Source organism: Trichomonas vaginalis, chromosome IV (assembly GCF_026262505.1).
Source record: "Trichomonas vaginalis G3 chromosome IV, whole genome shotgun sequence".
Classification (NCBI taxonomy): domain Eukaryota; phylum Parabasalia; order Trichomonadida; family Trichomonadidae; genus Trichomonas; species Trichomonas vaginalis.
The window spans coordinates 24,292,282-24,318,295 of record NC_067206.1 but is presented as its reverse complement, the minus strand read 5'-3'; the positions used below and the strand labels follow the sequence as shown (position 1 = coordinate 24,318,295).

Below are 26,014 nucleotides of genomic sequence, written 5' to 3'. Positions count from 1 at the left end.
TTGACTGACTGACTGACGGCACAAAGTGGCATAACGAAAACATTTACGAAGAAGTCTTGACAAAACATTTACGAAGAAGTCTTGACAAATTCAAGAGGTGAAAAAAGAGGTGAAAAAACAGGTGAGAAAACGGGTGAGATCTCACCTCTTCACCTAAAATATATTTTTGCTGAAAAACGACCAAATTTCATGAGTTTTGGTTGAAAGAATACGGTGGAGCCAAAAGTGGCTCGACCTCAAAACAAGCATTTTGTGAAGAATATAGCAACCGGAAGAAAACCGGCGGTTGGTTTTTATACAAAATTCAAGAGGGTGAGAAAACAGGTGAAAAAAGAGGTGAAAAAACAGGTGAGATCTCACCACTTCACCTAAACTTCACATTCAATACTTTTTCAGCACTTTTCCGTAGTTATATATGAAAGACAATTCGAGATAAAAGTCATAGTACAATGGTATTATATGCTGCACACCATTTGTTGTGAACCAAACTTGAAAGTCAGAGAAACTGTTACTAGGTGGTTCGTAGAATTTAGAAGCAAAGTCATAAAAGTCCTTACCGATACATAGAAAACTATTGTTGCTTGAACTGAAACTTGCATGACACATAACATTTTGAGGGTCAAACACGTTTCTATAAACTGTCAAATCTGCTGGTGGAAGTATAAATTTAAATGGACCATCTGGTGGTAATGGTTCGTTCTGGTTTAGTAACCGAAGAAATTGTGCCCAAGAACGTTTGTCTACTTTCCAAAATAAAAACTCTGTATCTCTTGGAGGGTTAATTTCGATCTTTTGAAATGAAACGGTGGAGTTCATCTTGTCATATTCTAGTTTCAGATAGTATGTTCCATTTAGTAAAGAGTCGTATTTTTCTTGAAATTCCCAATAATATTTGTTCATTTGAGTTTGAAAGTCATTTAGAGTTTTCTCAAGACTTTCGTCTGAACGAACTGTAAAGATCCTCATTTCGTCAAATTTGTCTATAAGACCATCAGAACCTTTATACTGCCCATGAAAATATACTGCGAACATAAATGCGTTAGTTCTATTTGAAAACAAAACTCTTCTAAATCCTATTGCCTTTGCATCTGAAGGACTTTGAAGCCAACGAACTGGATAGTCAAACCTGTATGCTCGGGATGAAATTTCTTCATCTGAAATAGTCCTACCAGCATTTGTAAAGATATAGTCTAACGGTTTTGTATCTGCTACTTTTGTTCTTTGTTTTTCAACCTGAAGCATTTAATATATGTAAAAATATATTGTTTTAAAATGGTATGCCATTTCATATTTCTCATCTAACAAACATGTTGTCTGACTGCTTGAGGGTTAGGTTGGTACCATTCGAACTTGACACTTGCAATTCCTTCAATTGCATTCAAAATGTCTGAGTCGGAGTCAACCATTTGTTCTCTCTTTGTAGTCTTGAAAGCGTCAAGAAGTTGTGCGGCTGTTGTGACATTGCCATATGCATAGTAAATGTGACCATCCAAATCTGTTATGGTCAATCTGAGATTGTGTCCTTTCTTATTTCCGTCTTGTATGGCAGCAAGTACACCCATGAAGCCTTCTTTGTTCTTTCCTTCGTCAAAGTTTACTGTAAAGGTTCGACCAGAAGTAATTTGACTTCTAACTTCACGGTACTTCTCATATGCATATCTTGTTCTTTCCATGGGAGCATGACCATCCTCTGCACTACCTTTTTTCCTTCTCAAAGGATGCAATTGTTCGTCATGTTTCCAATAGAATCTGGCAAAGCCGTCGTGTCCTTCAACTTGAGGTTCACTAACATCGAAAGGCATGTCCATAAGACGTTCTTCTTCTAACCTCTCTAGTCTGTTTGGATAATTTGCACGTGCTGTTTCCAAATCCATTTCGTAGCGAAGACCAGACAATTTGTCATAGACTTTTATGGGTCTTCCCTTCCTATATTTAAACTTCTTCGAAACTCTCCAACCATATCTTTGCAACTCTGCTTTTATTCTAGCAGATTTTCTATCCATTCTATATGGGGGCATTTTTATAAAAATAAAAAAATATTTTTTTTTCTCTTTACTTAACATAACCGCCTGCTGCCATAAGTCTTTGACGCCAACCCATACCAGCTAATGAAGGTTGACTTGGTTTAGTTTGGAAACTAAACTTTGGTTTTGGTTTATCTTCAGTTTTTGGTTTTTCGTCAGTTTTCGGTTCCGCTGACTTTACCTCACCTGCAGGAACAGTTGTGTCGTCAACATCTTCATAAATATCATATGCCATTTGTTTTTGTTTTCCTTTCAACTTTTTGTGTTTGTTGTAAAGTTTAGAATATTTCGACTCTAAGTCAATGAGATGTTCTATAATGAACTGTTGGTCAGTGAAGTAAACTTTTCCATCTGTTGTCTCGAAAGCTCCTTCAGACTTCAATATTTTATTTGTGAGAGTCTGTTTCTTTTTTGAGATACTTGCCGTTCCATTTTTATGAAAAGTGACTTTGTAGTTAGGGTTTGTATTTCCAGACCTGGCACTTTCTATTATTGAATTTTTCTCTTCATCGGTAAGTTCTTTGACAGGTTTTGACAATGGTTCTGAACTTTTTGTTTGTGGTGTCAAATCTACCGTTTCAACTTCTTCGGTCATTTCATCTCAGTAAAAAATTTTAGTTTGGTTTGTTTTCAACTGGTTGTTTAGGTTTTTTAAGTCGGTCTAAAACTTCCTGAGGTATAGGAAGAACTTGACAAACACGTGGTGTAACTGCTGGAAGTCGACAAATCCATCTTGAACCCATTTGTCTCAATGCTGTATTGTTCATTTCATCTCAGTAAAAAACTTTACATTCCCCACGTTTGAGGCGGTTGAGGTTGGTTATTGTTTACCCACTGTTGTGCATGGTTATATCCTCTGTTAAAGAATCTTTCACCTTGGTCCATATAGTGTCCTGCTTGGTTATAGTAGTCATTTGCTTTGTTATAATAGTTTCCTGCTTGTCTTCCTACATTGTCCATCCATCCTTGAACTTTTCCTCTTGTTTCAGGATTTGGAATAAGATTTGTTGCATCTCGTGCTACATCCCAACCTTTCTGTACAGTTTGTATAATAGGTTGTGCTTTCTCTTTAAGTATACCTAATGTACTCAAAATCTTCCTTCCAACTCCAAATACACCTCTGGCTATTGTTCCCACTGCGGGTAAAAATCTGGATGCAACTCCTGCTAACGCGCCAAATAAACCCATTTCTTATGGGTTAAAAAATGACGAATCCAAACAAGGACCCCTATGTTTCTAAAGCGACAAAGAAAGCACTCATGATAAAAATCTTTAGTTCAACACCAAATGCTTGGTTTATGGATATCTTGGAAAACATTCCGAGAGTTAGAACAGATGGACCACCATACTGGCTAATATTTGTCGGTCAAAACACAAGATACTGTGAAGCCATACCATTATGGTCCAAAAATATTTTAGATGTGAAAACTGCTTTGACAATATTCGTTGACAAATACCATCCAACAAAACTGACATCTGACTGTGAAAGTTCTTTCAAATCAGATGATATTAAAAACTATCTGCGTTCAAAAAATGTAAACAATATTTCATTGTCGACCAAAACCATTCTGCTCTTGGTGTCATTGACGGTTGTATAAAAATGTTAAGAGACTTAAACCAACCACAAGGTGGTGAAGCAAATGAAATGTCATATGACGACAATATAGACACTTCTCCATGGCAAAGATGAGACAAGTTTTAAATATTTACATAACCGTAAACAAAAGGTTTGGGAAACCACTCCCCGAAGAAATGAAAAAAACCCTGACTTAGAGAAAGACTATATATTTAATAATTTAGTCAAAAGAGACAAACAAGAAAGAATGCCGGGCTTCAAACTTCAGAAAGGTGACAAAGTAAAAATAGAAATACCTAAACGCGACCATATGAAAATACTATTGACTATGACAACAATGGGAACCCGACAGGTACTCACATTCGTGTTCGTAAAAATAGAAGAAAGTATACAAGAGAATATTATGAAGTTTTAGGCAAACATGGCAAAATGTACAGACTGCAAGCAGAAGATAAAACTACTATTGTCAGACCTCGTTTCAAACTTGTCAAAGTTCAAGGTGGTATACTTTCAAAGACAGTTCCTAACCAATATAAGACAACTCCTGACGAATATGCTAAAGAAGTTGAAAATGACGACTAAGCAATTCTATACCATGCGTAAACTGTCATGTAAGGTGGCATGTAGTCTTTACTTTGTCCCGTTGTTTGCGTATACCCTGAAACGCGATGTGTATGGTTTCCTCCTCCCTCAGTGTTACTCCAGTAACAATTTATAGCAAACTGAACGTTGTCTTTAACATCATATCCTTTACCTTTTGTCATTGCTGACCAATTCCAATATCTATGACTATGCCAACCTGCTTGAGATGTACTTAAATCTATGTAGTGACTGTGCGCAGGTAAGTTTTCACCTGAAATCGTTTTACTTCCACCTGTTTCCTTTGAAGAGTTTGCACAATAAAAACCTGTCGACTATTTGAGTCCAAGTTCCAAAACCAAGTACTACTTCTGGTCTGGTAGAGTTCATTGACGTATAAATAGAGCCTATAGGATATAATGTTTGAAGTATTTCCGTCTTTAATGTTTGAAGCTCTGTTTTGTCTGCTTTCTTCTCATATAAATCTTGAGCAGTGAATTTAACGTTTTTTTCATCCTCCATGACATAAACATTTCTACATCTAATGTATTTCGTCGTTGTTATGTTTTCTTCCGATGTTAAACCTTGTGGAAAGTTAGGAGGTTTCCAATATAATACATCCCCATCAGGTTCTTCAACCGTTCCTGCAATATTTTCTATAGCAACAGTTGTAAAACTTGTATGTGTATGTCCAACGTCACTTTTCCTGTTTAAGGTTTCTTGTAAGTTTGTAATATTTGCAATGGTATGTGTATGTCCAACGTCACTTTTCCTGTTTAAGGTTTCTTGTAAGTTTGTAATATTTGCAATGGTATGTGTATGAGTCTTATTTGCTTTTGTCTCTAAGGTTTCTTGTAAGTTTGTAATATTTGCAATGGTATGTATATGAGTCTTTTTAGAATATTCGTTTTCAGCTCTTGTCACTTCACTTGACATTTTATTGTCAACATATTTTGTCTGCTAGTTCAGGATGAGTATGTTCTTTTGTTGCATATGTTGCATCTGCTCTGTCATGTTCTTCTTGAACTTTTTCAATGACATATTCTTTGTCAGCTTTGTTGTCAACATCTGCTTTCAAAAGAAGTTCAGATATAGGTTTCTCGTTTAAAGTTCCTTTTGTTGGATTTATACAGACAGTATGGTTCTTCTTGTCTTGAAATAGAAACTCATCTGTCATTGGGTTTAATGTCAGTTTTAAGTTTCCTTCTTTCAATGACTCAGATATCTTAGAATAGTTTGAAAAGTTTGTTGTGTTCTTATTTAGAGCTTGTATAATGAGTTGTCGGTTGTGTTGTATTTCTCTCATAGACGCTGTTTCATTTGACATTTTTATTCTAGATAAAATATGCTTTCAATAGAAAAAAAAATTCAAGAGTTGCTACAACTAAACCATTAGATGAACTTTTTACTAATGTCGGTCAAAAGTTTGAGACAGAGACCGTAAAGCATGAAGGCTATCGTTTTGACTACCCGTTAAGATGGTTAAGAGACCCATCCGTCACAAAAGCTATTGGCTTTCGTAGAATGAAGTTCATTTCAGAAGCCATACATGGTTTCCATTTACAGTCGGTTTTGTAGTTCGATACTATAACAAAGAAAAACGTATGTATGAGAAATTTGAACAGGGAAAACTTTTACAAGTGAATTTGCTTGTAAACTTAGAAACAACTCTTCAAGCTTTTCAAGAAAAAATAAACGATATCTATCTCGAATATGCAAAACAGTATAACATTGACGAAGGAGAGTACCATCTCGATATTATATATGACAGGAAAAATGCAACTGTTAAAATCAATAGAATAGAAGACCTTGGAGAAAACGTTTATATTTCTACAAAATATAACAACTTGGCATGGTATAGATTTCTGAGGATGTTAAATCAGCCTGCAGAATATCCAGTACACCCGGACTTTTATGAAGTCGAAAACCCTAATGGAACATATGAAAATGTTTTCGACTCAGATGCTATTATCGTTCATGCTTCATTTTCTGGCCCCAAAACTCTTTTTTATGCTTGGCAAATGACTTTTACGAAAAACCTACAAAGCTATATGAACCGCCGAGTGGAAGTATTTCAGACTTTCAAGTATGGTTTACAACAGATGGAAGAAAGAGAATAATTCCATTATACCATGCGTTTTACTTAGAACTTAGTTTCATATACAACTACTATCGAACGGTAAAAATATAACTTTTTAATACGGTTGAGGTGTTGGATTTGGTTGCCAACTAGACTGTGGTGCAGGTTCAGGCTGTTGTATAACAGGAGCTTGTTCTTCTGGTTCAGGGTCTTTAGGTATAATACCAACGAACTGACCTACTCTTTTACCAATATTTTTGACACCGTTCCAAATTCCTCTTCCGACAGATTTTATTCCATTCCATATACCTCTTCCAACATTTCGAAAGAAGTTTCCAATACTACTGAAGAAACCCATTTACTATATGTAAAAATCTAATGTCCGCCTAGTCTCTTACGTTTCCTTCTGAGTTCCATAGCATTTTTTAACTGGAGCTCATACATTCTGTTTCTCCTCTGGTAGAAAACATATTCTGGGTCAACTCCTGTGTTCGCGTCATCTGCATAAAGTTGTTTATATCCACTTCGGGTTTGTATAAACTCTTTCCATCTCATATTTGCATACCATGGTGGCAAACCTAACGCAGCGTCATTTGACATGGCAGTTTGCATTTGTACATCTGTTGGCACTTGACCATAGTTTGCCATTGCAGTTTGTATTCTAACTTCATTTGGAATATTCTCTGGGTTTGGTTGTCCAGGTTGCTGTGCATTCGCTAAGTTCTGTGCGTCCATTTAATATTAGATAAAAATATCTCTTACGAGTACATATGCTGAACATTTGCAGGCATTGGTTCATCTTCATATTCTCTGTACTTTTCTGCCACGTCAAATAAATAAATGACACAATGGAAAAAACCTAAAACAAGTAGTCCTATTTCAAACCACATTTACTTACTAGTAAAATTTCTTTGTTATGACACTTTCTCCGGTTTATAGGACCTCTCTCATATTCTATCTTGTCATATCTAAACTCATAGTCATGTATGTCCTCTAACCATCTCATAACGGTTTCCAAACCACTTTTATCGGATGTAAAGTAAAAGCATGGACAGTTATGTAAAACGTCTAAAGTTTCTAAAGAGTCTCTCAAAGTCCAGTCTACTTGGTATTGAAAATCCCATGTGTTATAGAACGGCGGGTCCACTATAAAGAAAACATTTTCCTTGTCTTTATATTTTTCATACAACTCTGTCCAATGACATCTCACAAACTCTATACCCTCAATATATTTTTCTATGTTCTCTTTGAAAACATTTGTATAGTTAAGATATAAAACATTTGACATAAGTGTTTCAATGTCATGAACTCTTATAGAACCACTATATAATAGTCTAGCAGATATACTATCCCAGTCTATATATTCTGCTTTTTTCAAAACCTCTCTCACAATATTTTTCTTATCTAATGGTATACGTTCCATCTTACCTATAGGTATCTTTTCTTTTAACGCTTTCAATATATTGTTTGTGTCTGGTATATGTTTGAGACGGTCCATATAGTTGTCGAAGTCATTGCATATAATCTTTGAGTCTGGGAATATTGTATGGCACAAATGGGATATATAGAAACTTCCACCGAACAAATCTACAAATGTTAGACCATTCGGTAGTTTCTTAAGTTCTCTCAATATAATATCTTTACATTTACCCTTATTTCCAAAGAACGGTAACGGTGGTTTTGTAAAATTCATTTATATATAATAATAAAAATGTTTTTTCCTGAAAAGTGATAGAAAAGTGACAAAACATGAAAACATATATAATTTGTGAAAAGCGACACATTATATAATGTTTTCGACCCAGAAGAAGGCTTCTCAAAGTATACTTCCTTGGAACGCCTGTAACTTTTCCTGTAGCGACGATAGACCCTTACTTGTCCGGACAAAGTTATACTAAACATCTTCAGGGCTAGAGGGCACGAAGTGCCTGGAGGCCCCACTACCTTTTTTTAACAATGGGTGGGAAAGACCATTCCAGCAGATTCGCACAACTTTCTAGAAAATTTTTTTAGAAAAATATCTAGGGTATTTATATCCTTCCAATCTCCTTATGTATTTTATCAAAAAAGCCTTCAATGAGACATTGCAACAGAACATAGCCATCTATACTTTCTCTATGCATATTGATTCGGATGAACCCTCTTCAGGCTGATTATATTTTCCAATTTCAATAAATATCGTTCTAAACTATTCACAGTCATAGAATAGCTCCTAAAATGAATAAGGTCATAAATCACGTATACAAAAACATACATCAGGAAATCAAATTACAATTTGATAGTTTCCAACCAAAAATTTTGCTAAAAAGTCAGATATATTAATCACGCTCAAATGATAAATACATAGCTTAAAAATCCAACAAATCGGCTTTTCCAATTTTTCTGTAGAATAAATTACGATATTAACATGCTTTCATGAAGTTTTTCAGAAATAATTTGTCTTTTCCTTACTAAGTAATGTTCATTATCCAAACAATTACTCTAATTTCATGAGATTTTTTTAATATTGAAATTTGAAATCTTATCACATTGTTATTGTTTGATATCACAAACAATAGTAATTACGAAATATTTACGGATACACTTAGATGCGATTATTATATTTACTTGTTGTTGATGAAATAAAAACAATATTAATTTACTTGAAAAAAATTAGAAAATTCTAGTGTGTATATCATTTTTATCATAACATCTGAGATTTGGTCTTCTTTGTATTGCAGATTAAAAAATTTAATATTGGAATCAACAATTATTGGTTTTTTGCACTTAGAAAGGTTTCAAATTCAAAGTTTGGACAATAATACTTCATTTTGGTTTTCCAAAAAAAATTCAAAATTCATTTTTCCAGGTGAAAAATCAAATCTTTGATATTTATTTTTCTTTTTTTAAATTATTTTTGGAATTTTTAACTATTAAATGGAACAGAATGAGGATCAGGATTTTATTTCTTATCATATGTTATGATGAATTTAACGGTCAATTTTAAAATATATTTTCAATCACAAATATCATTCCAAATAGTATTCAATTTTAAAACAAATGAATTAGATTGTGAAAAAAAGTAAGCTAACTCAGTAAAACGCTCTGATAAAAAGAGTATAAATCAAGTTTTTAGTCTAATATATCTTGATTTTAGAAGATTAAAAATGTAATTCTAAGATTGTAGTTAACATATGATATCTTTGAGCTGTTTTCTATAAAGTTCTTGATATTGTAAGCTTCAATTTTATACCAATATTGTAAATTGTATCAAATGTACTGCATTATTTTGATATATGATTAATTTTATGAGAGAAAACTGATCTACTTCTTGTACTGAATCATCTCTTGCCGATATATAAGCTATTTCTGTATATAATTTGTGGGGATAATATAACTCAAGATTGTATTAGCAGATTTTTTCCAAACTCAGCATTCTACACATACACAATATGTATAGTCTCTCGCCAGAGTTTCAGGCCAAATTTTTGGATGGAAGGAAGTGACTGTACCTTTTTTATTGAATTCCTTTTGAAAAAGTGTCACATCATTACCATTTTTTTATTGTTTTCTCCAAATATGAGTTGTTTTCTAACTCGGTACCTATTCAATATGAAACTACAATAACACTCGAAGATAATCATTGTATTTACTGCTCATTTGAAGATTTTAAAAGCTGAATTAATAAAAATCGAAAATTATCAGTTCAATCCCTGTTACAACTAGAGAACCGAAAGTTGATCTCACTGATTTTGATGATCTTTTCAATGCCATGCGAAGTTTATATAGAACTGAAAACCTTACAAAAGCAAATTTCTTAATTATAAAAAATTCATCTTCATATGATTATATTTCTGCACACCGCACATCAGTAGATTGTATTGTTCATAATCCAGTAAAATATCCACAATCTAGGTTTGTTTCTGGTATTGGTGATAATGAAATGTGGATTACTATCGATTTTTTAAGTTCAAAAGTATCTCTTACAAACTATAAAATTTTATATGCAGGACTTGATCGAATCATGATCAATTACACTTTGTTTGGAGAGTTCTCTCCTGGTAAATGGGAAGAAATTGATAATAGATATGTAAAGAAAGAAGATATTCAAAATTTTACCCTTGAAAATGTGAAACATTGGTGTTACAATTACCAAGTGAAACCCAAACGAAACTACTCTAAATTCAAGATTCAAAACTTTGGTATTAATTATAATGAAAGTTATATGACTTTAATAGACTATAATGAAATAGAGATGCTAAAGGCTGTTACATTAGCGAAGCTTTTGTTCTACGGAACAATTTATCCAGGAAAGGTTGATTATTCCAAAATTAACTTCCAGCAACGGAGGCTTTTGATTTTGAAACTTTCCAATCTTTATTTTATTTGTTGCTTCATTTCTGATGAAAAATCATAGTCATCAAAATCCTAAAATATGAATTGACAACAATTTTTCATTCATGTCAATGACTGATTTCTGATTCTGGTTTCAAGATTCCTGTTTAGGACTAGAAAAGTGAAATAGTTATTTAAAGGAGCAGTAAATCAGTCATTGAGTTAAGGGTGCACTTACCACTTTCTGACATTCTCTCAATTTTTTTGACATTCTAGTTTTTTATCCGATTTTTCTAAGGTAAAAAGTCATTAACTTTGTTCGGGAAGAAGTTATTTTAAATCACTACATAGTACCTTATATTACTGTTATACTTTTTTTGCAATCACAATAAAGATATATTGATATTATGGGAGCATGTCAGAAAGTGGTAAGGGCACCCTTAAAAAAAATTAATAGTTGAAAACTTTTAGTTAATTTTAAATATCATCCTCATCCTTATTGAGAACGACAACAGGATGATGGTGAAAACCATTGAAAAATGCAGTTGGAGAGTAGGTATATGCAGAGAATCTTCGAACAATAAGCAAATCTCCGACTTCAAGCTCTGGCCACATCATGTCTTCGTAGACAATATCTGCAGAGTCACATGTCTGTCCCCAAATAGTTGTTGGTAGTTTTTCACTATCTCCTTCTGTATGAATTTCAAAATGAGGATTATTATGGTCGTAAATAATTGAATTGAAGGCACCATAGATTCCGTCGGGGATATAAATGCTTTGTGTTCTTTCTCCATGGTCATCTTCATGTATCTTTGCGCATGTAACAGGCAAAATGAGATCCATGTATTCAGATGCAAAGAATCTGCCAGGTTCTCCAACGAATTCAATTTCGTTTTCTCCAAAGAATTCATCAATTGCGTTGTTAATTGTTTCTGTGATTTCTTTGAAAGAATTATTTGCAGGCGCATGAGGGGGATAAAATCCGCCACCAATATCGATAAAGCACACATTTAAGCCTAATTCTTCCGCCTTAACTTTAAGCTCTGCAACATATTGGAAAACTTGCCTGAATGTGTTGATATCGTCACATTGACTTCCGACATGGAATGAAAATCCGATGAAATTGGCTCCAAGCTCAGAAGCAAGCTGAAGAAGGTTAGGAACATCTTCTGGTGGTGCTCCATACTTCTTAGACAATGGAATTTTAGCGTTAGAGAATTTTGGCTTGACGCGAAGATAAACTTCAGCTTCAGGATAGAATCTTAAGATTTTACGAAGTTCTTCTTCTGTATCAAAGACCATTCTTTCGACACCAACTTCCTTGGCATAAAGTATGGCTTCTTTGTTTTTAAGAGGATGGGAAAATACAATTCTGTTAGCATCAACTCCTAAATCTTGTGTGATTACTTCAATTTCTTTTTTAGAAGCACAATCAAAGCCAAATCCATGATCAGCAAGGAATTTAAGTAGATTTGGTTCATCGCAGCATTTCATTGCATAGTGAGCTTTGATTTTTGGAAGGTAGGCTTCCCAAAGATTGGCACAATATCTAACCCTATTCATATCTGCAAGCCATATGGCTGTATCAGGACTGAACTTGTGAATTGCATCTACAATTGTGTCATCAAGAGTATTTATGCGTGTAAAGTTGTCTGGTGGTGCTGTATGCTTCATATTGAATTAATAAAATGAAATGATATATTTTTGCCAAATTTTTCTCCTATATTTTTTTCAAGATTATTTCCATCGATGGCATCAGAATACATTTTTATGTACATCCCCATAATTATCGTTTTTTTGAGAATTGAAAAAAACCGTTTATCCTCATGCAATTATATTTTGGCAATAATATTTTAAATTTTTTATGGTGAAAAAAAGGAAAGAAAATTTGTAAATTTGAAAGAAAACTAACGATGAGAATAAAATTGAATTTCCCATCGAAGCTCGTCACATTTCTCTGATTGATAGAAAATTAGGGGAAATGTAAAGATCCTAAAGGTGATCCAAATGATCACTACAGGACGCGCGGTTTTTAGCAAGTTTAATTTGAAGTGCAGACTTTTGTGTTTGCTAATGTATACGAGTTTCGTAGTACACTTACGACATGCCATGGAACTCATATACGTGGAATTGCCGAATTTTATCGATGAATTTTGGAGATATTATTATCAAATCCAGATTTCTTTAATTTATATCGAATAGATATTTATTTGATCAAAGTGTTGGCTGTGCATATTAAATCCTGGATTACTATAATTACCCATTTTTTATTGTCATATGTGTTTTATACTACAATATGATAGAGTTTATGTTAGGTCATATAATTCCAAAGTTGAAAGACATAATGATTAGGATTGGAGGATTTTCAAGCTATACTACGATTTTGACAAGTAAATTTTGTCAGAAATAGTGAAATTTTGACAAATGAATGAAAATCAGATAAGAAGCTCTCTACAACTCATGGATGAGCTCCAGCAGCAGCCAATATGGGATGTATTCGAAAACATCGATTCAAAATTGGCTGCTGACGAAGCTAATCATCCATATTCGTTCGATCAAATCCGTGGTAGGCTCGAAAAAAAAATTATCAAAATCCTCATGAATGGATTAATGAAATGCGGAACACTTTTTCCGTATATGCAGATATTTTTAAGCAAGATGAACTCAAACGTAATATAATTAATAAATTATGGCAAGAATTTGAGTTTTCATTGCGTAGAAACTCAATAGATGACTCAGAAATCATATCTGAAATCACAGCTATTAAAAAGAATTTATCGGACTGGATAAAAAATAATTCTGCCGAAAAAATATCAATTATTAATGATAAATTAGAGCCTTATTCAAAGTTTGGCAGTCTAGATTTAACCTCTGACATAAATGATTTACAATTACAAAGGAGTATTAGGATGCTACGGAGTAGCAATTTATTTATAAAAATTGCCGCATTTATTCATAAACTCCAGCCAGAAGCCGTTATAATGAATGAAATTATCTCAATTCAATATGATATTCTGAGTCCGGATAATCTTGTGAGTGTTAAAAAATTTGTAGCAGATCTAATTCAAGATGCCGCCAAAGGTGTTATAGATCCATTTGAAAATTGTGAGGAAAAAAATCGATTGTTTGTATCATAATCTTTTTTTTATTATTATTTTTAAAGTTTGTTAAACATTTCATATAAGGATGTCAATTTGGAAGAAAAGTGAGAAAATTCCTAAAATGCTAAAAATGAATTTTCCAAACGTACTTTTTTATCTCATTTTTTGGGTCGTTATCGATTTTGTAATTTAATCGTTATCGTTATCGATTTTGTAATTTAATCGTTATCGTCTTTTTCTAAACGTGCATTTTGGAACTAAATCGCATATAACTTTAAAATGACTTAATATTTAAAGGTTTATGTGGTAAATATCAACGAAATGTAATATTAATATGTGCACCATATATGAATTACAGACATTTGAGCAATTCGAAATTTCATCGCGTTATATATTCATTTAAATTCGATCAAATCAACATTGCAATTATAAAACCATTACACATCCAGTCAATATTTTTCAATTTCATGCGAATTATATCATTATTACACATTTTAAAATGGCGAAATATAGTCCAAAAAATAAACTTCGTTTTAAACTCAATTCTCACACATATTCGGATTAAATCATATGTGACTCATATGATCATATATCTCATTTGAGGTCTAAAAAATGATTTACCGAGAAAACTTGCATTCGAACTAAAATTTACTAAATTTAATCAAATTGGTTTACAAACGTAAAGTTTATGCCAAATATTTACGTTTGTAAACTAATTGAGTAAATTTATAGCACTTTTTTTCTCGATGCAATAATTTGAACTACGAGTTTACCAAATTAGTTTACAAACGTAAAGTTTATGCCAAATATTTACGTTTGTAAACTAATTGAGTAAATTTATAGCACTTTTTTTCTCGATGCAATAATTTGAACTACGAGTTTACCAAATTAGTTTACAAACGTAAAGTTTATGCCAAATATTTACGTTTGTAAACTAATTGAGTAAATTTATAGCACTTTTTTTCTCGATGCAATAATTTGAACTACGAGTTTACCAAATTAGTTTACAAACGTAAAGTTTATGCCAAATATTTACGTTTGTAAACTAATTGAGTAAATTTATAGCACTTTTTTCTCGAGGCAATAATTTGAACGACAAGTTAATGTAATTAGTGTTCTCATGTTTACAATTCAATATGTCTATGCATATGATATAGGCAAATTCTATAAATAAAATATTATTAAATAAAATTCTTTTCAATTCCTTAAAAATAGCGTTTCTTTTGAATAAAAAATGATTTTTAACTAATTTTAGGACTCCTTCTATTTCAAAAAAATACCTGAATTTAATTTTCTGATGCAAAATTTATGCTTTTTATCATGAAATTCTTTTTTTCAAAATTTTTTTGGATTTTTTTCCATTTTGAATATAGTTAATTTTACTTTATTTCACATTCTATTAAGAAATACTTAGACCAATCCCTGTGGGACCCAGTGGTAACTTTCCATGGAAACCACTCAGTGGGAACATTTTTTATTTTTGACGGAAAAAATTCTAAATATTTTTTTCATTTTTTGATTTTTGAATTTTTTTTGGAATTAGAGAATAAAATTTAAAGCGATAGATATGCTTGATTATTCAAGATATTGATATTAAATCAGAAATCAATGGTAAATAAAGAGTTTTATAAAAACTTACCACGTGGTAAGATGAAGTGACCACAAATTGAGTTGTGGTACATAAAAATTACCACAAAATTGAGAACTTTTCCCACAAATTGAGAATTTTTACCATAAAATGAACGATGGATATCCACGAAAGTTACCACAACTCACTTCTCGCGCAAAATATGTTTAATATTACATATTAAATACATTTATCAACATTAATTATTTTGAATTGTGGTAAAACGATAGTAGTAGATGAGTGCGGGTTGTGTGACTTTTTTTGTTACATCTATATATAGACGATGCATTAAAATATATTTATTTATAAATCATTAAAAAAATTAACATTAATTTTAAAATAATTTATTTTTTTATCTTTTATAAAAGAATCTATATATAGATGATGTCAGATATTCCGCGATTAATTAAACATTGTTTAAATCCTGAATGGGTTAAACTTCAATTTAAAAATGAAGATTGTGAATTATTAAATGAATATGAAAGCCAAAATAAGCTAATGAGGTATAAATATAATGATAAAGAATATTTAATTTCATGGAATCAATGGAGTCATAATCAAAGACCTCATAAACGAGAAGAAGAAATTGAAAATAATGAAATGGAAATCATTGATGACATTAAAGAGGATGGAATTCCTAAATTTTGTAGAAAAACCTTTAGAACTAAGTTAGGAGCATATAAACGTAGAGTATTAAATCCTGAATATCTTAAACATTTATTTAAAAAGGAAGACTGTGAATTATTAAACGTTAATGATTATGAAAATGCTAAATCAAAACTGAGATATAAATATATTGGAAGTGATGAAAGGTGTAAAGATAAAGATAAAGTTTATACAGTTTCATATAATAACTGGCACACGTTAGGGATTAGAAAACATTTAGGAGATTATGGTAAAAGTTCCGAATTCTTCAAATCTAGTATGTATGAGAGAGTAAAAGAAATTAGAAATAATTATTTTCATGAATAAAAGATTCACTACCATAATGAAATAAAAAATAAAAAATAAAAAAATAAACTTTAAAAAGAATTTGATGAGTTCAACATTGAACTTTAAGAAACTAATGATTATTTGAATTTATGAAATCAATTATTTGATTCATTCTTTCTTCAATAATTTCTATTCTTTTTGTTAAATCATCAATTTTCATTAATGAGGTGATTCTTGATTGAGGAATAGATTTTAAACTAACAACACCTTTTATTTTTGAAATTTTGAATCCATGACCCTCCGGGTCTTGGACTCTGTCCTCAACTTTAAACATTTTATTCAATTTACATGTTGTCAATTCTTCAAATAATTTTTTATTATTAGCATAATAGTCATTAAATTCATCAACAGATGAAAAAATTTTTATTTCAGTAATTGGTTTAACAACGTTTATTTTTTGTTGAACATTTTCACTTTCATTTATTTCTTCCTCCTCTGTTTCATTTATTTTTAAAATCGGTTTCATTTATCATTAAATAAAAAATTAGAATATAAGTGATGAAATATATTTTTTAATTAATATTAAATCAGAGATGGCGGCAGGATTCTTTAAAAAATTATGGGAAGGAATTAAGAAAGCTGCAAGTTGGGTTCATCAAAAGATTATTAAACCCGTTGCAAACTTTTTGGCACCAGTAGCGAAAACGGCAGGAACTATCATAGGAGGAGTATTAGGTGCTAAAGCAGGTAATCCGGCGATGGGAGCACAAGCAGGTAACGCAGTTGGTGGAATTGCTGAAGGAATACTTAATAAAATAGGGGGTAGATAGTGGAAAAATAAATAAATATTATTTTTATCTTAGTATCGGTTGTAGTCGACGATAAACCTTATCTCCTTTATTTAATACTTCCCTTACCGGAACATTAGGTGCTATTTGTTCAGCAACGTCACTAATTGCTTCTTTATTCTTAAATATCCAATTTGCTCCTTTCTTAATCCCTTCCCAAACTTTATGCGCTCCTCTTTTTACTTTATCCCACAGTTTCTTAAAGAATCCTGCAGCCATAGTTGATTATTTCATTAAAATTAAAAATTCATTTTCATCTTTTAATTTTGATTTTTTATTTAATAATAAATGACGACTAACTATTTAGTGCCAAACACTAAACCGATTAATGGAAATGTATTTCATTCATTCGAAAAGATAAATGAAATATTCGCAAAGAATGACGGTAGAAGATATTATAGAGAACTTGAAAGTTCATGCTATGACTCTGATGCTCCATATTTTGATGATAAACAAACTCATTTAAGAATTACAAATCCGGCTCATGATGTGAACCAATTAGGTGACACATATATTAAACGCAAAGTTAAAGCAACTCTAGTTTCAAATAAAGCTTTCACATGTGATGCCGCTTTTAAATGCATGCGTTTATTCGTTGGTTACAAATCATCAAATCAAAGCTTTAAACAATTAGAAGTAGAAACCGAAAGAGGTGATGCTGGTTATCTTCAGATGGATTGCGCCCGTGAATCTTTCGCATTTGCAACATATAAACCAAAATCAGAAAGGAAAGTTAAAAAGTTTGTTCATTCGTTATATAATAATGTTCAAAAATATGATAACTCAGTATGTGGTAAATATATTGACCCTTCAGAAGTTTTCAAGAAAGCAAATGAAGAAGTTGATGTCACTTTTGATATGATTATTCCGGTAAATGATTTGTTAGCATTTCAGGCGTTCGATGATTATCCTAAATCATTTGGTGAAATCATTCTTAAATATTATGTTTTCAGGGATACTTTAGTATTTTGTCAGGTTGACCCGTTAAGAGTTGCTGATTTACAAAATTACGTTTATGAAAAGATAACTGATGAAAATTATGAAAAGATTATGAATCATGTTTATAAATATGATCGCAAATTCCAACAAATCGGACTTCCTGCCAAATTAATTACAAGCTTAGCCACTACATCTGCTGACGCAACAGTTGAAGACGTTATTATTTCATGCACAAAGATGGAAGTTTTAGAGGATAAATGCATTACACCAGGATACGGTTTAATTGAAGAATCAGTTAAAGCAATACCACGTTTATTTAGTAAGGAAGATCCATTCATGATTCCAGCTCAACATATTGACGTTCGTTCACTAAATGGAGGTTGCATCACTCCTGAAGGTATTAGCTCAGATTTCTCATACGCTCTTCATAATGTTACAGATGTTGTGTTAACATTTCCGAAGAATGCAATGCAAAGAACGGTTTTAGAAAATCCAATGCTTCGAGGTCTTCAGGTCACTATAGATTCCAGAAACTTCCCCGATCAAGCGATGACCACAGTGGGACATATTCTTTACACGTATGCTTCAAGCTTCTGATTTAGATGGAGTGAATGAATGCACGAAGAATACGAGGACTCATTAACTAGACCACTGAATGATGATGATGGCACACCATTAGCTAGAACATGGAAAGACCAAACTTCATTCTTATGCACTATTCCAGTTCAACGTGATGGAGCGGGTATATTCTTTGATGGATTAGAAACTTTCAACTCACAAGTTACAGTACAAGTGAAAGCTTATCCAATCATTCAGGGTGAAAATGACACTTACTGTTCAAAAGTGACAAATCCTCCTCAGGTTTGGTTTACTAGGACTACATATTGGACATGGACACCGGATGAAGGTTTGAAATATCATCCAACAGGTACACCACCGCAGTATAGAAGTTCATATGATGAAATATTGATGAATAGAAATGTTTAAAATTATAAATTTATTTTTGATTAAATGGATTTAAATTCATCCACCCCTTATGAAGAATTAGCAGGAGTATATAATACATACGTAGATGATATGATTAATGAAGCATTGAGTGATAATAGAAATGCTCTATCTAAGGAAAAATTAATGAAAATTCCATATTCTGAATGTTACTTAAATTCAATCACTGCAGCAATTGGTAAACAAAATAAAGGTAAAACATTAACGATATTAAAACAAATTATCATTATTGCTAACACTTCACCCTATTCACATGTGTTAATTTATATCAACCGTTCAGGTTCACCTTCAGATGATACATTTGAATCTTTAAAGCATTTAATCAAAATTCCAATTATTTATTTATCACAAGAAGAAGCAGAAGATTATTTAAAAAACTTTGTAATGTATAAAGAATTATATAATACAATCAAGAAGCAAGGATTAGAGGATAAAATTATTGATAAACAACGGGATGAATTATTTGAAACACTTTCTATTTCAAATTTTGATAGAGAATTTTTGCATTCACTCATTTTTCTAGATGATGCGTGAAATCAAAACTAATAACTAATGAGAAATCATATTTTAATCAATTATTAACTCAATGTCGACACATTCAGTGTTCATTCTTCATGGCTGTTCAATACTTTAAAGCATTAAGCACAAACATTAAATCAAACCTGTCCACCCTTTTCATTTTCAGTGGTTTTAGTCGTCAACAGTTGAACGTTATGCTTTATCAAGTGAATTTACCAATGAGCATTAATGAACTTTACACACAATATCAACAATTAGGAGAACATGGAAAAATAATAGTTGATTTAAATAAAGGTTCCATTAAATTCGAATAACTTTTTATAATTAATTTTTATTTTTTATTTATAATTAAACATGACAGAAATTGCAAATCTTCTACAGGTTCCATTAAAACAAGGAACAAACAAAAAGGGTGCATATAATAGAACTATGAAAGTTCCAGACGGAATGAAAGAATTAGTCCACATTGTTGCCGGTCTTCAAAAGGATGTTAAACAAATGAGAAACGTTTTAACATTACCAGAAGCTCAAGCATATGCCAAACGTCACGGACCAAATTGGGAAGCACACGAAGCAGACATTACGGGTCCAAATGGAAAACCTGATGGAATAAATGAAGTTTTCGTTACTGATGGTCAAGGAAATATTAAAGTCATAAATGGGTATAAATTAACAATGACGGATTATCCTAAACGTAAAGCATATAATGAACATTATCCTATGCAATTTGATGAAAATGGAAAAGCTGTTAAACAATACATTGGAGAAGGTGAAAATGGTCCAATTAATTCATACCGTCATAATCCATATTCTTACTTCAATGAAGAATTAAATGCTATTGAAGAGGGACCGGATGGATTACCACGATATTCTAACCAGTTTGATGGTCAATATGCAAATTTAAGACCTGAAATTCCAGCTAAGAAATTCTTTAAAGTTGCTTTATTCGATCCAGTTTTCGCAAATGTTAAAGATGAACTTAAACAGCAATTCCAACCAATTATAGTAGCAAGAATTGCATCAGGTGCTTTATCTCAAGCATTCAAAGATTTAATTAAGAAACCATTATATCAGCAACGAGGTTTAACTTATGATTTAGTTAAGGAATCAGATAAAAGAAAATTTGAGAAATCAGATGATTATAAGAATGCAATTAATGAATATATTCGGTCTATTAATTTCGATGAAAATGCTAAAAATCAACTTCATGAACAAATACAGGAAATAATAGATTCAAAAGTTCCAGCAAAATAAAAGTTTAAATATATTTTTTTATTCGAATATAAATGAGAAGACGTTTCACTAGTCAAAAGAACACTAACGCAAAAGCAGAGATTACGGTTGGTTATAACGTAAATGATGATAAATCACGAATTATTCAAAATGTTAAAGTTAATGTTAGTCCTGAATTAACAAGGTCAGCAACTCAACCAAATTTATTAACTCGTGACTTACCGAAGAATGAGGAGAATGAAGAAAACCATGAGAATGGAGACCCAATCATTTTATCTGAACCTGGTAAAGAACCTGTTGAAATTCCCACTTATCCAACATACCCCCCACCTCTTTCATCAAACATCGAGAACCCAGGAATCTACGATTACAGTCGCAATGCGCCATATAAAATAGACATTAATTCTGAATTAATGAAAATTTACCGTGATATCATAACTGATAATTATGATTCAATAATAAATTTAATTGACCAATCCGGTTTAATTATTTTACCTTATGAATCATTAATTCACATTATCGCCATTCTTTGTGATGTTCAAGATTCAGACGTGAAGATTCAATTTTTCATAGATGATGAGGTTTCATGCTGCGGAACAGTTGCAAAAATAAATCCTATAAAGGATATTAGCACAATTAAGATATCAAAGAACGGAACAACAACTGAACTTCATTTAACATATAATGATATTTATAATAAAATAGTTGATGAATATAAAATATCACTTGAAAAATTCTTTGTTAAGGCTATTTAATATTCAAGCATTAACATTATCGAATAATAATCCTTTGAATCATAATCGATAATAATTGACCTTTCACCAGTTTCTATCGTTTGTTTTATTTCTTTTTGTTCCCCACTATCCGGATCGGTCATTGTAATTGTTTTTGTTATAGTATCAGCTTTATCTTTAACTTCAATCTTTTTTCCATCGGGATATTTAAACCAAAATTCCAAAAATTCGATATTGTCAATCTGTTCATATTTTAATCTATCAATTACATTTTTAATACCATCTGAAAATCTTATGAAATGGTCATTATATGGGTTTGATTGAACTAAATTTGAATGAAGTGAAATATAACCTGATGATGAATATGACATCGACTCATATTTTCTGAAAACACTAAAATTTATAACATGAATGAATTTCTTATTCGTTGAATTTATGAATTCTTGAGGTAATCTTATTCTAGTTTTATTTATCACTGGAAAATAACGCTTTACCATATTTTTAATCGTAATAAAAAAATGTCAATTATCAATATTATTTCGAATAATAACTGTGAATTAAATTTAACAGTTAGCGGAATTTATAATGTTACTCTCGTTTCTGTGAGTGGTAAATTTAATCCCATTCTTTTAGACCCTTCAGATTATATATCATTTATTAAAGATGACCATGAGCCGCATAGCGGCGGGGTCGTAGACCTAAAAACGTATGATATGTATATAAATAATGTGATAACGAAATGGGATATTAACATGATTTTAAGTTATTTAAATGAATCATTTATCGTATGGTATGAAGAAAATTTTAAATCAAAACCTGATAAACTTTTTGAACTTGATGAAATAAATAACCTTATTAAATTTCCGCTGAAAATTAAATTTTGTACTCCTCGTCTTCGTTCATTGTTGGGGATATTAAATTTTGAAAAAGATGTTGGGGATGTTTTGTATTCTGACACTGGTTCTAATTTCATTTTAATCAAATGTGATAAAGTTAATACCCCAATGAGATTTTCACATCAAACATTAGACCCTAACTCTTACCCATCAATACAAAACATTTTATCCATCAACTTAAACATATTTTCTTTATCATATCCGTTTCAATTATCCGGGAATTCATTTATTCTTCATTCAAAAGATTTATCAAATATTAAATTTAGAATAACTGACCTATTTGATTGTGATTTAGAATTTATGAATGAAATATTATGGCAATTTCAAATAGAAAAAATAGCTGATGAGATAACAGATTAAATATTTATTTTTAAATCGTAATAAATGATTAAACAACAGCAACCACAGACCATTACATACGCCATATATGCATATAATTCAAAGACGGCAGAACAAACGCAAATGTTGAAATATGGAGATTTGGAGATAGTATTGAAAAATGACCATTTCGAATTCGTTTGCAAAGGTGGTGCAGTGATATCAAATATAAAAGAAATTTTATTTATGAATTCAAAAATTAAAGGAATAACGGATGATATAACATCAATTCCACCAGAAGAACAAAGATATTACGCATTAAATGCATTTCCTAAAGTTTTGAAGATTGGAAGATTTAATTTAAATGAGGAATTCATAAAAGGTTTCCTAAATGACATAATGAAGAAAGCAGATAAGGAATATGTTAACGATGAGTTAGCAAAGAAAGCAGATAAAACTTATGTTAACGATGAGTTAGCAAAGAAAGCAGATAAGGAATATGTTAATGAAAAAGATAATGAAATTATAGAAAGGGTTGAATGGTATCATGAACGGACATCGAAGATTCTTAAAACTAAAGCTGATACAGGATGGGTTTCAGATGTTTAGACCTTAAAGCAGATATATCATTTGTTAACGATGAGTTAGCAAAGAAAGCAGATAAGGAATATGTTAACGATGAGTTAGCAAAGAAAGCAGATAAGGAATATGTTAACGATGAGTTAGCAAAGAAAGCAGATAAGGAATATGTTAACGATGAGTTAGCAAAGAAAGCAGATAAGGAATATGTTAACGAAATATACCAAAGTTTAGTTGGAACAAAAAATATTGAAACTATTGTTGGTGACTTTTCTGTCAATGAAGAAAATAAATATTTTAGATGGGTGTTTGTACAGTCCTTAAGAAATGGTATACGGTATAAACTCATTCCGAAAAATAACAATGAAATGTATGTAGGCTATATAAAGAATAATGGCACACAAGTTAAAGTTCCATTAGACAACAACTGCTACTTAAACTTATATGGAGACGAACAAAAGAAATATTTAAGAGTTTATGAAATGACGGATATGACATTGTCTAACGTAGCTCCAGCACCGTATTATTATGACTATGGTGTTGACGCACGTGTAGACCCAAAAAAGCAAACATTATATTTAGATTATTATAGATATAAAAGATATAATGCAATAGAAAAAACGAGAATAGTATACTATTATGAAGATGACAAAAATAAATATTATAGTCAAGATTTTACATACCCTGAAAACATAAGATTATATTATAAAAAATATTCTGACACAAACCAGAAGAAACCCGAAATAGTTACACTATATTTTAAGTTCAAAAGAGACAATCCTATAATATCTCATATGTTTGATTTAATGAACCCAGTAGGTTCTATTTATACATCTATGGATGTGAGAGGTCCTCAAGCAATGTTTGGTGTTGGTGCATGGGAACAAATAGTCGACAGGTTTTTGTATTGTGCAAACTCTTCAAAGGAAACAGGGGGAAGTAAAACAATTACGGGTGAAAATTTACCTGCACACAGTCACTACATAGATTTAAGCACATCTCAAGCAGGTTGGCATAAGCATAGATATTGGGATTGGTCAGGAATGACAAAAGGTAAAGGATATGATGTTAAAGATGATGTTAAATTTGCCATAAATTGTTACTGGAGTGACACTCAGGGAGAAGGAAACCATACACATCGCGTTTCAGGATATACACAAACAACGGGACAAAGTAAAGATTACATGCCACCATTTATGACTGTATTCGCATGGTATAGAGTTCAATGATGAACTAAATATATTTTTGGTGAATTCAATAAAAATAAGCCGCTAGCGGCAAGGGCGAAGCCCATGAGTTCATTTACTCACAATATTTTTGTACAAAACGACCCCAAACTTTTAACTTCTTTTCTGCAGCTTCAAATGCTATCTTAGCGAGTTCATATTCTCTAAATTCTCTCTTTAAATCTTCTTGTTCCCATTGGTCTAGTTCGTATGGAGAATCTCTATAACCATAATATATCTCACGTTCATGTTCTAATTGTTTTTCACACATTTTTCCAACTTCTTCTTCTTCGAACAAAGGTTTAGCATTCTCTACTGTATCTTCGAGTTCTTCTTCATCTAACTTCTCATGAACTTTCTTGTCTATGGAGTCCATAATATCTTTGACATAAAATGCATACTTTACAGAGCACCATTCAGCAACAAAATGAACGAGGTCAGCATGTATGTAAATACCTTTGAATTCATTCATAACGCCCTTAGTAAGCTCATAAAATGCTTGTTTTGAGGTTGAGCCACTTTTGGCTCGACCGTATTCTTTCAACCAAAACTCAAGAATTTCCTGCATTTTAGCACTATTGAGAAATCTGTTTAAATGGTTTAACTTTCCTGCTTCTCTCGCCATCTTTGTTGCATTAATGTAACCATCCTTGTCTCTACGTAAGACTTCAATACCATTATAAGTGCCTTTTGTGAATGTTTCACCATTAGATTTGTTCGTGAATGTTTTTGCTTCGACTGACATTTCTGTTCTTACATACAAAGTAAAAAAATATTTTATAAAAATTAGCGTTATTTTTTCTATCTTAAGGAAATTCACGAAAATTCAAGAGGTGAAAAAATCATTGATTTCGGCTGAGAAAAAACAGCAAAACCTTTATTCCCGTGGAAGATAGAGCACTTTTATGACACTTTTTATTCACGACAAACAAGACAAATAAAGAAAATAAGAAAATACGGCGCTGTCGCGGTTCGAACCACAGACCCTGACCCCTCCATAACACCACCTTAGACCACTGTGCTACGTAGCCTGTCGACATAAGATTTTATAAATTGCATATTTGACGTAAATTTATTTCCCAGTTATTCAAAAATAATTAATTATTGAATAACCTAAAAACATGAGACTTTGTCTCCGGACTCTTTGAGTCACTTCACGATAAAATAAGTGATAACAAATTTTATTTTTATCATAAATGAATACCCCACAAGCTCAAAATTTACCACGAATCATAACAAGGGAGGAAATGATAAAAATGATGCAAGAACATGTTAAAAATAACAAACCACTAAAATTGAGAAAATGTGGTTAGTAATGATGGAAAGAGAGATGTTGTCGAAGAGGAATAAAAATTAAATTTGGATAGAGTTTAAAAATTCATCTTTATTAAATTCATCTCTTCCAATCAATTTATTTATTCTATTAAATTCTTTTATTTTTGCTTCACTCAGTTTAAGGATTGAACGTAAGTTTCTAATTTTT

At 31.6% G+C, this 26,014-nt stretch overlaps 11 protein-coding genes across 11 annotated transcripts, besides 8 other annotated features; 4 read left to right on the top strand and 7 right to left on the bottom strand.

Moving 5' to 3' along the window:
• Window positions 1-5,076: part of a mobile genetic element that runs on past the window's edge.
• TVAGG3_0159260 (uncharacterized protein) lies at window positions 382-1,242 on the bottom strand (the record flags this gene model as incomplete). The annotated part of the gene is made up of 1 exon (XM_051224909.1): window positions 382-1,242. The coding sequence occupies one exon, from the start codon at window positions 1,240-1,242 to the stop codon at window positions 382-384; it is 861 nt and encodes a 286-aa protein (XP_051109895.1).
• TVAGG3_0159250 (uncharacterized protein) lies at window positions 1,299-2,003 on the bottom strand (the record flags this gene model as incomplete). The annotated part of the gene is made up of 1 exon (XM_051224908.1): window positions 1,299-2,003. One exon carries the CDS (start codon window positions 2,001-2,003, stop codon window positions 1,299-1,301), a length of 705 nt encoding a protein of 234 aa, XP_051109894.1.
• TVAGG3_0159240 (uncharacterized protein) lies at window positions 2,639-2,791 on the bottom strand (the record flags this gene model as incomplete). Its single annotated transcript, XM_051224907.1, has 1 exon — window positions 2,639-2,791. One exon carries the CDS (start codon window positions 2,789-2,791, stop codon window positions 2,639-2,641), a length of 153 nt encoding a protein of 50 aa, XP_051109893.1.
• TVAGG3_0159230 (uncharacterized protein) lies at window positions 2,811-3,212 on the bottom strand (the record flags this gene model as incomplete). Its single annotated transcript, XM_051224906.1, has 1 exon — window positions 2,811-3,212. The coding sequence occupies one exon, from the start codon at window positions 3,210-3,212 to the stop codon at window positions 2,811-2,813; it is 402 nt and encodes a 133-aa protein (XP_051109892.1).
• Window positions 5,077-6,374: 1,298 nt separating the features above from the next.
• TVAGG3_0159210 (serine threonine-protein phosphatase family) lies at window positions 6,375-6,617 on the bottom strand (the record flags this gene model as incomplete). The annotated part of the gene is made up of 1 exon (XM_001303795.1): window positions 6,375-6,617. One exon carries the CDS (start codon window positions 6,615-6,617, stop codon window positions 6,375-6,377), a length of 243 nt encoding a protein of 80 aa, XP_001303796.1.
• A 4,178-nt stretch (window positions 6,618-10,795) lies between these two features.
• Window positions 10,796-10,828: a terminal%2Cinverted (terminal inverted repeat of tvBac_53III transposon ID:TVAGG3_0159200).
• Window positions 10,796-11,016: a mobile genetic element.
• Window positions 10,985-11,017: a mobile genetic element.
• Window position 11,017, bottom strand: a terminal%2Cinverted (terminal inverted repeat of tvBac_53III transposon ID:TVAGG3_0159190).
• A 33-nt stretch (window positions 11,018-11,050) lies between these two features.
• On the bottom strand, window positions 11,051-12,247 carry TVAGG3_0159180 (Type III pyridoxal 5-phosphate (PLP)-dependent enzyme ornithine decarboxylase domain-containing protein; the record flags this gene model as incomplete). Its single annotated transcript, XM_001303793.2, has 1 exon — window positions 11,051-12,247. One exon carries the CDS (start codon window positions 12,245-12,247, stop codon window positions 11,051-11,053), a length of 1,197 nt encoding a protein of 398 aa, XP_001303794.1.
• Window positions 12,248-12,911: 664 nt separating this feature from the next.
• On the top strand, window positions 12,912-13,753 carry TVAGG3_0159170 (uncharacterized protein; the record flags this gene model as incomplete). Its single annotated transcript, XM_001303792.1, has 1 exon — window positions 12,998-13,252. The coding sequence occupies one exon, from the start codon at window positions 12,998-13,000 to the stop codon at window positions 13,250-13,252; it is 255 nt and encodes an 84-aa protein (XP_001303793.1).
• An 88-nt stretch (window positions 13,754-13,841) lies between these two features.
• Window positions 13,842-13,927: a terminal%2Cinverted (terminal inverted repeat of MuDR-N2_TV transposon ID:TVAGG3_0159160).
• Window positions 13,842-15,530: a mobile genetic element.
• Window positions 15,531-17,370: 1,840 nt separating this feature from the next.
• Window positions 17,371-18,323, top strand: TVAGG3_0159150 (uncharacterized protein; the record flags this gene model as incomplete). Its single annotated transcript, XM_051224905.1, has 1 exon — window positions 17,371-18,323. A coding segment is annotated over one exon (953 nt), but the record flags the coding sequence as incomplete, so codon positions are not given.
• An 835-nt stretch (window positions 18,324-19,158) lies between these two features.
• Window positions 19,159-25,276: a mobile genetic element.
• TVAGG3_0159140 (uncharacterized protein) lies at window positions 19,900-20,799 on the top strand (the record flags this gene model as incomplete). The annotated part of the gene is made up of 1 exon (XM_051224904.1): window positions 19,900-20,799. The coding sequence occupies one exon, from the start codon at window positions 19,900-19,902 to the stop codon at window positions 20,797-20,799; it is 900 nt and encodes a 299-aa protein (XP_051109890.1).
• Window positions 24,142-24,534, top strand: TVAGG3_0159130 (phage tail repeat-like family; the record flags this gene model as incomplete). Its single annotated transcript, XM_051224903.1, has 1 exon — window positions 24,142-24,534. One exon carries the CDS (start codon window positions 24,142-24,144, stop codon window positions 24,532-24,534), a length of 393 nt encoding a protein of 130 aa, XP_051109889.1.
• TVAGG3_0159110 (uncharacterized protein) lies at window positions 24,608-25,276 on the bottom strand (the record flags this gene model as incomplete). The annotated part of the gene is made up of 1 exon (XM_051224902.1): window positions 24,608-25,276. The coding sequence occupies one exon, from the start codon at window positions 25,274-25,276 to the stop codon at window positions 24,608-24,610; it is 669 nt and encodes a 222-aa protein (XP_051109888.1).
• Window positions 25,277-26,014: the final 738 nt, after the last annotated feature.